Here is a 12,640-nt window from a genome sequence, read left to right as displayed (position 1 = left end):
CGTCCCCATGTGGCAAGTGTCGTAACGCAGAAGTTACGCCAGCTCAATTGAGAAGCACTCGAGCACCTACCCTATAGTCCCCATGCCTTGAAAACGGCCTCGAACGGTCGACGATTCCAGCTGGACGAGGGTGTGCAGCGGACAGTAACGGACTTCACGGAGAAGGACGAGGTGTTTTACGAAACGGGTCTCTTCAACCTGTTGCCTCAGTAGGGTGATTGCCTCAACTCTCACGGCAACTCCGCCTGACTGGCACACCAGTTCTGCCCTTTGAACGGAAACTTTTTGATCGCTCCTTATTCATGCTTTACCACGTTATATGCACACAAAGTCACTAGCTGCCTCTCAACCTCGTGGTGGGCAGGGTTCATAACGTTTTGGCTTATCAGTGTGTAAACTACACTACTGGCCATTAAATCTGTTACACCACGACGTGCTACAGACGTGAAATGCAACCGACAAGAAGAAGATGCTGTGATATGGAAATGATTAGCTTTTCAGAGCTTTCACATAAGGTTAGCGCCGGTGGCGACACCCACAACGTGCTGACATGAGGAAAGTTTCCAACCGATTTCTCATACACAAACAGCAGTTGACCGGCGTTGCCTGGTGAAACGTTGTTGTGATGCCTCGTGTAAGGAGGAGAAATGCGTACCATCACGTTTCCGACTATGATAAAGGTCGGACTGTAGCCTATTGCGATTGCGGTTTATCGTATCGCGACATTGCTGCTCGCGTTGGTCGAGATCCAATGACTGTTAGCAGAATATGGAATCGGTGAGTTCAGGAGGGTAATACGGAACGCCGTGCTGGATCCCAACGGCCTCGTACCACTAGCAGTCGAGATGACAGGCATCTTATCCGCATGGCTGTAACGGATCGTGCAGCCACGTCTCGATCCCTTAGTCAACAGATGGGGACTTTTGCAAGACAACAACCATCTGCACCAACAGTTCGACGACGTTTGCAGCAACATGGACTATCAGCTCGGAGACAACGGCTGCGGTTACCCCTGACACTGCAAGACAGACAGCAGCGCCTGCGATTGTGTACTCAACGACGAACCTGGGTGCACGAATGGCAAAACGTCAGTTTTTCGGATGAATCCGCGTTCTGTTTCCAGCATCATGACGGTCGCATCCGTGTTTGGCGACACCGCTGTGAACGCACATTGAAAGTGTGTATTCGTCTTGGCCATACTGGCGAATCACCCGGCGTGATGGTATGCGGTGCCATTGGTTACACGTCTCGGTCACCTCTTGTTCGCATTGACGGCACTTTGAACAGTGGACGTTACATTTCAGATGTCGTACGACCCGTGGCTCTACCCTTCATTCGATCCGTGCGAAACCCTACATTTCAGTCATCCAAGCTCCTTTTGAGTGAATGCCCAGGCGTATCAAGGCCGTTACTACGGCCAGAGGTGGTTGTTCTAGGTACTGATTTCTCAGGATCTATGCAGCCAAATTGTGAAAAAATGTAATCGCATTTCAGCTCTAGAAAAATATATTTGTCCAATGAATACCCGTTTATCATCTGCATTTTTTCTTGGTGTAGCAATTTTAATGGCCAGTAGTGTATTCACATTCTGGTAACGTAATTTGATTACATCTACATCTACGTGATTACTCTGCTATTCACAATAAAGTGCCTGGCAGAGAGTTCAATGAACCACCTTCAAGCTGTCTCTCTACCGTTCCACTCTCGAGCACCGCGCGGGAGAAACGAGCACTTAAATTTTTCTATGTGAGTCCTGATTTCTCTTATTTTATCGTGTTGATCATTTCTCCCTACGTAGGTGGGTGCCAACAGATTTTTTTCGAGATCGGAGGAGTAAACTGGTGATTGATAATTCATGAGAAGATCCCGTCGCAACGAAAAACGCCTTTGTTTTAAAGATTGCCACTCCAATTCACGTATCATGTCTGTGGCACTATCTACCCTATTTCGCGATAATACAAAACGAGTTGCCCTTCTTTGTACTTTTTCGATGTCATCCGTCAGCCCCACCTGATGCGGATCCCACACCGCACAGCAGTACTCCAGAATAGGGCGGACAAGCGTGGTGTAAGCAGTCTCTTTAGTAGACCTGTTGCGCCTTCTAAGTGTTCTGTCAATGAATTGCAGTCTTTGGTTTGCTCTACCCACAACATTATCTATTAGATCATTCGAATTTAGGTTAGTTGTAATTTAATACCTAAATATTTAGTTGAATTTACAGCCTTCAGATTTGTATGACTTATCGCGTAATCGAAATTTAACGGATTTCTTTTAGTGCTCATGTGAATAACTTCACACTTTTCTTTATTCAGGGTCATTTGCCACTTTTAGCACCATACAGATATGTTATCTAAATCATTTTGCAATTCGTTTTGGTCATCTAATGATTTTACAAGACGGTAACTACTCAGATTGTCTCCTATGTCGTTAATATACAGTAGATCAGCAACAATAAAGGGCCTATAACACTTCCTTGGGGAACGCCGGATATTACTTCTGCTTAACTCGATGACATTCCGTCTATTACTTCGAACTGTGACCATTCTGACAGGAACTCACGAATCCATTCGCACAACTGAGGCGATATTCCATGGGAACGCAGTTTGGTTAGAAGACGCCGCTTGTGAGGAAAGGTGTTGAAAGGCTTCTGGAAATCTAAAAATATGGAATCAATTTGACATCCCCTGTCGATAGCACTTACTACTTCATGAGTATAAAGAGCTAGTTGTGTTCCACAACAACGATATTTCCTGAATCCGTGCCGACTATGTGTCAATAAGTCGTTTTCTTCAAGGTAATTCATAATGTGCGAACACGGTATATGTTCCAAAATCCTACTGCAAATCGACGTTAGTGATATGGGCATGTAATTCAGCGGATTACTCCTATTTCCGTTTTTGGGTGTTGGTTTGACTTAAGCAGTTTTCCAGTCCTTAGATATGGATCTTTCTGTGAACGGGCTGGTGTATACAATTGGTAAATATGGAGCTATATTGTATCAGCATACTCTGAAAGGAACCTCAATGGCATACACAGTGGTATTATGGTATCATGAAATTCTGAATATTAGTTCTGGACAGATGCTCAGTAGACCTACTTAATTTCAGGAAGCGAAATTATGTCCACTGCAGTTAGATAGATACAAAAGTACAAAAAAGTGACACTATGTATGTTTTTTTTACCAATTAACGTGTGCACTGCACGGCTTGTTATAAGGAAAATTTTATAATTTTGTAAATAGCTTTAATAAAAATGATGTACAGTATTACTGAAAATTATCTGTCCTGTAAGATATACAAGAACTAGAGCTGGTTCGAGAAAATTTTAAACACAAGTAACATTTCGTTTGCCCTCCTCCCCCTCTCCCCCTCTCCCCCCCCCCTCCTCCTCCTCACGCATAAGTTTTTCTTATGTGGCCTTATGGTAAAGTTCTTAAAAATAGATCTGTTCCGTTGATCATAGAAGTGGGTTATTTTTTCTCTCAAATTAAGTTTTCCATGAATGCAACAGTAATAAATTCATGAATTTCATTCCAGTGCTAAATACTAAAAGGAAGAGTAGCTCGTTATCATTTAATTCCTGAGATCTTTAAAAGCTTTTAGTGAGAGCAAAAAGAGGTAGACCAATTGTACCGTTCTAGCTTCAATAAAATTGTGCTATCAAACTTAATAAAAGGATAAAATTTTTAGGAATTTCTATTTTATTAATTTAAATTTTCAATTCTTCAGTTTATGAACTATTAGGCTTTCCAGTGGAGAAGCTCAAATAGAAAAAAGTGGTCCAACTAAAACATTCATATTTCTTTACGTACTACACGAATATGTAATAAAAATGGGAGTTCCTATTTAGAAAAACGCAGTTGATGTCCGTTTGACCTATGGCAGTGCCATCTAGCGGCTAACCATAGCGCCATCTGGTTTCCACCTTCAAGCTAGACAAGTTTCGTTCTTTGTAGTTTTTTCGTTTTACGCTTATTTCGTGAGATATTTGGCCCGGTCACGATCAATGGACTACCGTGTATTCTCCATTTTATTCCATAGGACTCCGCAGCTCGTGGTCTTGGCGTAGCGTTCTCACTTCCTGCAAACGGGGTCCCGGGTTCGATTCCCGGCAGGGTGAGGAATTTTCTCTGACTGGGTGTTGTGTGTCCTTCATCATCATTTCATCATCATTGACTCGCAAGTCGCCTAAGTGGCGTCAACTAAAAAGGACTTGCAATACGGCGGCCGAACTTCCCCGCATGGGGCCTCCCGGCCAACAATGCCATACGATCATTTCATTTCATTTCAAAACGAGAATACAAGATCTCAAATGTGGTGTCATATTGCTCTGTAGAGTAGCTAAGGTCTAGGTCAGGTTGAAAGGTGACAGTTCGGTGGGGAGTAGGGCAAGTGGAATCGAAATGACAATGAAATGAACACCCTTAGCTACTTACAGGCGTTGACATACGTCAACGGGGACAGATGAAAATGTGTGCCCCGACCGGGACTCGAACCCGGGATCTCCTGCTCACATGGCAGACGCTCTGTCCCTCTGAGCCACCGAGGACACAGAGGATAGCGCGACTGCAGGGATTTATCTCTGGCACGCCTCCCGCGAAACCCACATTCTCAGCGTATTGTACCGCACTACATTCGCAGTGCCCCCGCCCATTATACTCATTACTCGCGGCGCGTTGCCGAGTCCCGTAAGAGTTCGGACACTGTTTGTGCATTTGCATAGAAGAAGAAGCTAAGGGTGTTCATTTCATTGTAATTTCATTCTAACAACCTGCATGGTCAGCGATGGTATCTGTTCTTTCGGACATGTCCGAAAGGACAGATACCATCTTAGTATATATACAGTTAAGGCTCACCGGCCACTTGACCATCTTCTTCTTCTGTGCGAATGCACAAACAGTGCCCGAACTCTTACGGGAATCGGCAACGCGCCGCGAGTAATGAGTATAATGGGCGGGGGCACTGCGAATGTAGTGCGGTACAATACGCTGAGAATGTGGGTTTCGCGGGAGGCGTGCCAGAGATAAATCCCTGCAGTCGCGCTATCCTCTGTGTCCTCGGTGGCTCAGAGGGACAGAGCGTCTGCCATGCGAGCAGGAGATCCCGGGTTCGAGTCCCGGTCGGGGCACACATTTTCATCTGTCCCCGTTGACGTATGTCAACACCTGTAAGCAGCTAAGGATGTTCATTTCACTGTAATTTCATTCTAACGGGCTGCTTGGACATGTCCGAAAGAACAGATACCATCTTAGTAAATACGAGTGGAATCGAACACTTCAGTTAAATGGCGGGCTGCCGCGCGACGCACCTGGAAGGCGGGCGTGGGGCCGAGGCCGGGGGCGAGCGCGGCGGCGGCGGGGGCGGCGGCGCCGTCGTTGCCGTTGTCGCGGTCTGCGGCGGCGGCGGCGGCGGCGTCGTCGTCCTCCAGGCTGGAGTAGCTGGCCGTGGTGGCGTCCGAGTCGCCCTCGGAGTGGCTGCAGCCGGAAGCGCGGCCCTCCTCCTCCGAGTGGACGCTGCTGCTGGAGCTGCTGGAGCTGCAGCCGCCCCCGGTCAGCGCCGCCCCCGAGCTCACGTGGTTCCCGTTGTCGTCGTCCTCGCCTTCGCCGCTGTTCCCGTTGCTGCTGTCCAAGCTCGCGGCTTCCACTGCGGACACGTGCCGCAAATTATTAATTATAAATTAGAATTCTATGGTGTCACGGGCAGTGCTGCAAAATGGTTCGAGTCATACCTCGCTAACAGGAAACAAAGGGTGTCAGTGCAAGGGACTAGTGAATTAAGTCATCAGTCATCATCAGAATGGGAAGAAATTACATGTGGTCTCCCTCAAGGATCCATCTTAGAGCCATTGCTTTTTCTTGTGTACATTAAAACTCAAGAAACTGCAAAAACGTGGGAATTTAAGGAGATGGGACTTGAATAACCTGACTAAACCAGAGGTTGTACAGAGTTTCAGGGAGAGCATAAGGGAACAATTGACAGGAATGGGGGAAACAAAAACGGTAGAAGAAGAATGGCTAGCTCTGAGGGATGAAGTAGTGAAGGCAGCAGAGGATCAAGTAGGTAAAAAGACGAGGGCTAGTAGAAATCCTTGGGTAACAGAAAAATATTGAATTTAATTGATGAAAGGAGAGAATATAAAAATGCAGTAAATGAAACAGGCAAAAAGGAATACAAACGTCTCAAAAATGAGATCGCCAGGAAGTGCAAAATGGCTAAGCAGGGATGGCTAGAGGACAAATGTAAGGATGTAGAGGCTTATCTCACTAGGGGCAAGATAGATACTGCCTACAGGAAAATTAAAGAGAACTTTGGAGAAAAGAGAACCACTTGCATGAATATCAAGAGCTCAGATGGAAACCCAGTTATAAGCAAAGAAGGGAAAGCAGAAAGGTGGAAGGAGTATATAGAGGGTCTATACAAGGGCGATGTACTTCAGGACAATGTTATGGAAATAGAAGAGGAGGTAGATGAAGATGAAATGGGAGATATGATACTGCGTGAAGACTTTGACAGAGCACTGAAATACCTGAGTCGAAACAAGGCCTTGGGAGTAGACAACATTCCATTAGAACTACTGACAGCCTGGGGAGACCCAGCCATGACAAAACTCTACCATCTGGTGAGCAAAATGTATGAGACAGGCGAAATACCCACAGACTTCAAGAAGAATATAATAATTCCAAACCCAAAGAAAGCAGATGTTGACAGATGTGAAAATTACCGAACTATCAGTTAATAAGTCACAGCTGCAAAATACTAACGCGAATTCTTTACAGACGAATGGAAAACCTGGTAGAAGCCGACCTCGGGGAAGATCAGTTTGGATTCCGTAGAAATGTTGGAACACGTGAGGCAATACTGACCTTACGACTTATCTTAGAAGAAAGATTAAGGAAAGGCAAACCTACGTTTCTAGCATTTGCAGACTTATAGAAAGCTTTTGACAATGTTGACTGGAATACTCTCTTTCAAATTCTAAAGGTGGCAGGGGTGAAATACATGGAGCGAAAGGCTATTTACAATTTGTACAGAAACCAGATGGCAGTTATAAGAGTCGAGGGGCATGAAAGGGAAGCAGCGGTTGGGAAGGGAGTGAGACAGGGTTGTAGCCTGTCCCCGGTGTTATTCAATCTGTATATTGAGCAAGCAGTAAAGGAAACAAATAAAAAATCTGGTGTAGGTATTGAAATCCATGGAGAAGAAATAAAAACTTTGAGGTTTGCCGATTACATTGTAATTCTGATAGAGACAGCAAAGGACTTGGAAGAGCAGTTGAACGGAATGGACAGTGTCTTGAAAGACGGATATAAGATGAACATCAACAAATGCAAAACGAGGATAATGGAATGTAGTCGAATTAAGTCTCATGATGCTGAGGGAATTAGATTAGGAAATGAGACACTTAAAGTAGTAACGGAGTTTTGCTATTTGGGGAGCAAAATAACTGATGATGGTCGAAGTAGAGAAGATATAAATCGTAGACTGGCAATGGCAAGGAAAGCGTTTCTGAAGAAGAGAAATTTGTTAACATCGAGTATAGATTTACGTGTCAGGAAGTCGTTTCTGAAAGTATTTGTATGGAGTGTAGCCATTTATGGAAGTGAAACATGGACGATAACTAGTTTGGACAAGAAGAGAATAGAAGCTTTCGAAATGTGGCGCTACAGAAAAATGCTGAAGATTAGATGGGTAGTTCACATAACTAATGAGGAGGTATTGAATAGAATTGGGGAGAAGAGGAGTATGTGGCACAACTTGACAAGAAGAAGGGACCGGTTGGTAGTACATGTGCTGAGGCATCAGGGGATCACAAATTTAGCATTGGAGGGCAGCGTGGAGGGTAAAAATCGTAGAGGGAGACCAAGAGATGAATACACTAAGCAGATTCAGAAGGATGTAGGTTGCAGTAGGTACTGGGAGATGAAGAAGCTTGCACAGGATAGAGTAGCATGGAGAGCTGCATCAAACCAGTCTCTGGACTGAAGACCACAACAACAAACAACATTAATGATCTCTCATCAGTTACACTGCCAGAAGCAGAGTTTGCAGATGACACAAGTATTGCAATAAATAGTATGTCGAGTGTAGTTCTAGAAAGATCTGCTAATGATATTTTCATGAATATTAATAAATGGTTTAAAGCCAACTCACTCACATTAAACTTCGAAAAGACTCACTATATGCAATTCAGAACATGTAAGAGGTTTCCACCCAGCATATGCATAAAGTATGAAAAAGAGCAGATAGAAGAGGTTGACAGTCTTAAATTCCTGGGATTACAACATGATAATAAATTCAGTTGGGCGGAGCACACCACAGAACTGCAGAAACGCCTTAACAAATCCGTATTTGCAATTCGAGTGTTAGCAGACATACGCGACATAAAAATGAAAAAGCTTTGCCTACTTTCATTCCATAATGTCATATGGTATAATATTTTGGGGTAGCTCTTCAAGTCAAACAAAAGTTTTCAGAGTCCAAAAGTTGTAATACGTATTATTTGTGGAGTAAATTCACGGACGTCCTGTAGAAACCTCTTCAAAGAACTGTGTATACTAACTACTGCCTCTCAGAATATTTACTCCTTAATGAAATTTGTCCGAAATAATATATCTCTTTTTCCAACAAACAGCTCAGTTCATACATACAATACCAGGAACAAAAATGATCAGCACAAGAACTTAAAAGCACTTACTTTAGTTCAAAAAGCGGTCCACTATCAGGAACACTCATCTTCAATAATTTGCCAGCAAACATAAAAAATTTAGTTACAAATAAAGATCAGTTTAAAAGGAGCCTGAGAGACTTACTAGTGGCCAACTCCTTCTACTCCACTGACGAATTTTTTAAATGGAAACAAATGATGTATTGTATATACTTATACTATTAGTATTGTTATTTCAGCTTAAAAAAAACTGACATGTTCCACATCCACTAGGATCTCCTCCGCACGGATCTATGGAACGAAAAACTAATCTAATCTAATCCAACCTAATCACATTCCTATATTCTGGGTAACAAACAGTCACACGGTACATTTAGCCGGTAGACTCCACTGGCTAGGTAATGCGCCCTAGTCAGAAAGGGTTGTCTGCCTCCAGCACAACGGATCCTTTCTCATATTCTGGGTGAACAAACAGCCGTGTGGCATGTTTAGCTGCATTGACCCCATATGGGTAGGCACAGGATTTTCTTCCTCCATGCACAATGGACCCTTTCCTTCTATTCTGCGCAAACAAACAGCCATGTGACATATTTAGCTGGACTGACTCTGTGTGGGTAAATTCAGGACCTAAACATAAAGAGTTCTCTTCCTCCATGCACAGTGGAGCCTTTCCTCATATTCTGGTTGAACAAACAGCTACACTGAAGACCCAAAGAAACTGGTATAGCCATGCGTATTCATATACAGAGGTATGTAAACAGGCAGAATACGGCACTGTGGTCGGCAACGCCTATATAAGCCAACAAGTGTCTGGCGCAGTTTTTAGATCGGTTACTGCTGCTACAATGGCAGGTTATCAAGATTTAAGTGAGTTTGAATGTGTTGTTATAGTCGGCACATGAACGAAGGGACACAGCATTTCCGAGGTAGCGATGAAGTAGGGATTTCCTGTACGACCATTTCACGAATGTACCGTGAATATCACGGATACGGTAAAATATTAAACCTCCGACATCGCTGCCGCCGGAAAAACATCCTGCAGGAATAGAACCAACGACGACTGAAGAGAATCGTTCAACGTGACGAAAATGCAGCCCTTACGCAAACTGCGGCAGATTTCAAAGCTGGCCCATCAACAAATGTCAGTGTGCGAACCATTCAACGAAACATCATCGATATTGGCTTTCGGAGCCAAAGGCCCTCTCGTGTACTCTCGATAACTGTACGACACAAAGCTTTATGCCTCGCGTGGGCCCGTTAACACTGACATTGGACCGTTGATGACTGGAAACATGTTGTCTAGTCGGACGAGTCTCGTTTCAAATTGTATAGAGCGGATGCTCATGTAAGGGTATGCAGACAACCTCATGAATCCATGGACCCTGCATATCAGCAGGGGTCTCTTCAAGCTGGTGGAGGCTCTGTAATGGTGTGGGGCGTGTGCAGATGGAGTGATATAGGACCCCAGATATGTCTAGATATGAGTCTGACAGGTGACACATACGTAAGGGACCTGTTTGATCACCTGCATCCATTCATTTTTCAGTTCAATAAACTTTACTAACAGCCGTATATTTTAGATTATTTTATTTTATTTCGAACGCAACCGGTTTTCGCAATTCATTTTGCCATCTTAAGGCCTCATACGCTTTTTTCGAATAACGAGCTTATCATATAGTGCCTTAAAACTGGATACCGTGAATCCCATTCGTTGTGCAGTCGAAATAAAATAACCTAAAGTATACGGCTGTTGGTAGAGTTTATTGAATTGTAAAGTACGTACGAGCTGATGTCCCCTGGCCGTAATGGACCGACAGAGGCAGCATCCATTCATGTCCATTCTGCGTTCCGATGGACTTGGGCACTTCCAGCAAGACAATGCGACATCCCACACGTCAGGAATTGCTACAGAGTCGCTCCAGGAACACCCTTCTGAGTTTAAACACTTCCGTTGACCCCCAAACTCACCAGATATGAACATTATTGAGCATATCTGTAATGCCTTGCAACGCGCTGTTCAGAAGAGACCTCCATCCCCTCGTACTCTTACGGATTTACGGACAGCCATGCAGGATTCATGGTATCAGTCCCCTCTAGCACTACTTCAGACATTAGTCGAGTCCATGCCACGTCGTATTGTGGCACTTCTGCGTGCTCGCGGGGTCCCTACGCGATATTAGGCAGGTGTACAAGTTTCTTTGGCTCTTCAGCGTATGTGGCATATTTAGCTGGTAGACCCCGCAGGCTCTATAAAGCCACCTAGTTAGAAAGAGTGGTCTTCCTCCACACGCAATTAACCCCCTCCTCATGGTGTGTGAGTGTCTTGTCTTACATCTCTCTGGTCAGTGCATGCATACTGCAGTGTCGATTTCTGTTGCAGGGTAAAGCTGGGAGACGCGCCACATGCGGTATAGACTGCGCAGCCCTCGTAGCCGACAGAGTGTGCGCGTATTAGGACTGCAGTTGCTCAGTGGATGCTGGCCCATAACAAAAGTGTTTACGTTTCGATCGAGGAGGCTTTACATAAGCTGAGGTAAGTTTATAAATACCCCTTCAAAACTTTTTCAGCATCATGATTAGTTTCTTATTGTGTGCTAAATAGTAAACATTTTCCAAATGTATGAGTAGTTGTATTAACAGTATGTTCTGTTGGGCGTGCTTTGATTCTAGCGCGGCCATCTTGGCTATCAGTGTCATGAATTCAAAAGGTGCAGCGTCTCTGTCCTACAGCACCGCTGCCGCACATTTTTTCGTTAGACATACTTGCTGCACAAGACAAACAACAGTTTTAAATAAGCGGAAACATTTCTTTGTGTATTTTAGTTCAAATGGCACAGCATGCACAACATTTCAGATCCCAACGAGTCATATGACGACAAAAAAGAGTAAAAAATGGTCTTCTTAGATATGTGTTAGACATGCAAAGAATTATACCTGAAAACTACAAAAACAAAAAGGAAAGATTGTTATGTGGCGCAACTTGTATGCTTTTGTTACACAAAGATTGCACAATTTTTCATATGTTTTGTGTCAGTTGTGGCCGAGAAAATAAAAAGAAAACGAAACGATCTAAATTTGCAAACCTTACTTTTCTTTTTGATTTAATATTCCACTAGGAATTATTGAGTAGGCTACCCTAACTAAAGATAAATGGATGATATGTCATAGTTTTAATGTTTTCAATAAGTAAACTAGTTATCTAAACCAATGAGCTACTTATATACGAGGGCTATTCGGAAAGCAAGGAACGATCGGTCGCGAAATAGGAACCACAGTGAAAATCCGATGAAGTTTTGCACAGGTGTGTTTGACAGTGTCTCTAGTAAGCCTGTAGATCTCGTTAGGTCGTCCTTTTTAGTTCTGAGCACACAGGGAGCACATGAAGATACCTAGAACAATAGTGTCTCCCGTTAAGTACGAGGGCCTGGTGAGAAATTTCCCCTGAAGCCATGCAGCCAACATTACATAACTGTCGTGCGTTTTCTTCTTCGTGACAACTCTCAGCCACAGCCTGCAGGACCAATGAAGATGCTCCTGCATAGTTTTCAATTGGTAATGTTTGATTACCCACAATACAGCCCGTAATTTTCTCATTCTGAGATTCATCTCTGCTCACATGAACCGCTGGCTATGAAGACAACATTTTGGCACAGACAACGAGCTGCAGGCCAGCGTAGAGAATTGGAGAAAAGCACTGGCGGCTGCCTTGTATAACCAGGGTATTAGCTACGATGCTACGACAAACGTCTAAGTCGGATCGGTGACTATGGACTTAAGCAGCTCGAAGTTGTAGCTAACTGTTGCAAATAAAACAGTTTTGATTTTCACTGTGGTTTCCATTTCGCGACCTATCCTTCCTTACTTTCCGAATAGCAGTCGTATCTAAGGTGGCAATGATTGAACTATATGAAATAAAATCGTCATAACTTCTGAACAGTTTGCGTGAGGACGTCAAAACTGCATGGCTGGCGCGGGG

At 43.9% G+C, this 12,640-nt stretch overlaps 1 protein-coding gene and 1 non-coding gene across 2 annotated transcripts in view; one reads left to right on the top strand and one right to left on the bottom strand.

Moving 5' to 3' along the window:
- The first annotated feature begins 5,053 nt into the window (after positions 1-5,053).
- Positions 5,054-5,127, top strand: Trnaa-ugc (transfer RNA alanine (anticodon UGC)). Its single transcript has one exon. It is a non-coding gene; the product is annotated as a tRNA-Ala (tRNA).
- A 120-nt stretch (positions 5,128-5,247) lies between these two features.
- Positions 5,248-12,640, bottom strand: part of LOC126214876 (glutamate-rich protein 2) — a 290,884-nt gene continuing 283,491 nt past the window's right edge. Inside the window, exons 5-6 of the mRNA XM_049941522.1 lie at positions 5,395-5,642; positions 5,248-5,307 (exon numbers count right to left, since the gene is read on the bottom strand). Coding sequence (XP_049797479.1) covers positions 5,248-5,307; positions 5,395-5,642 — 308 coding nt within the window. The remainder of the gene's footprint in view (positions 5,308-5,394; positions 5,643-12,640) is intronic.

The sequence above is a fragment of the Schistocerca nitens genome, chromosome 12, assembly GCF_023898315.1.
Source record: "Schistocerca nitens isolate TAMUIC-IGC-003100 chromosome 12, iqSchNite1.1, whole genome shotgun sequence".
Classification (NCBI taxonomy): Eukaryota; Metazoa; Arthropoda; class Insecta; order Orthoptera; family Acrididae; genus Schistocerca; species Schistocerca nitens.
This window is presented reverse-complemented; position numbering and strand designations above follow the sequence as displayed.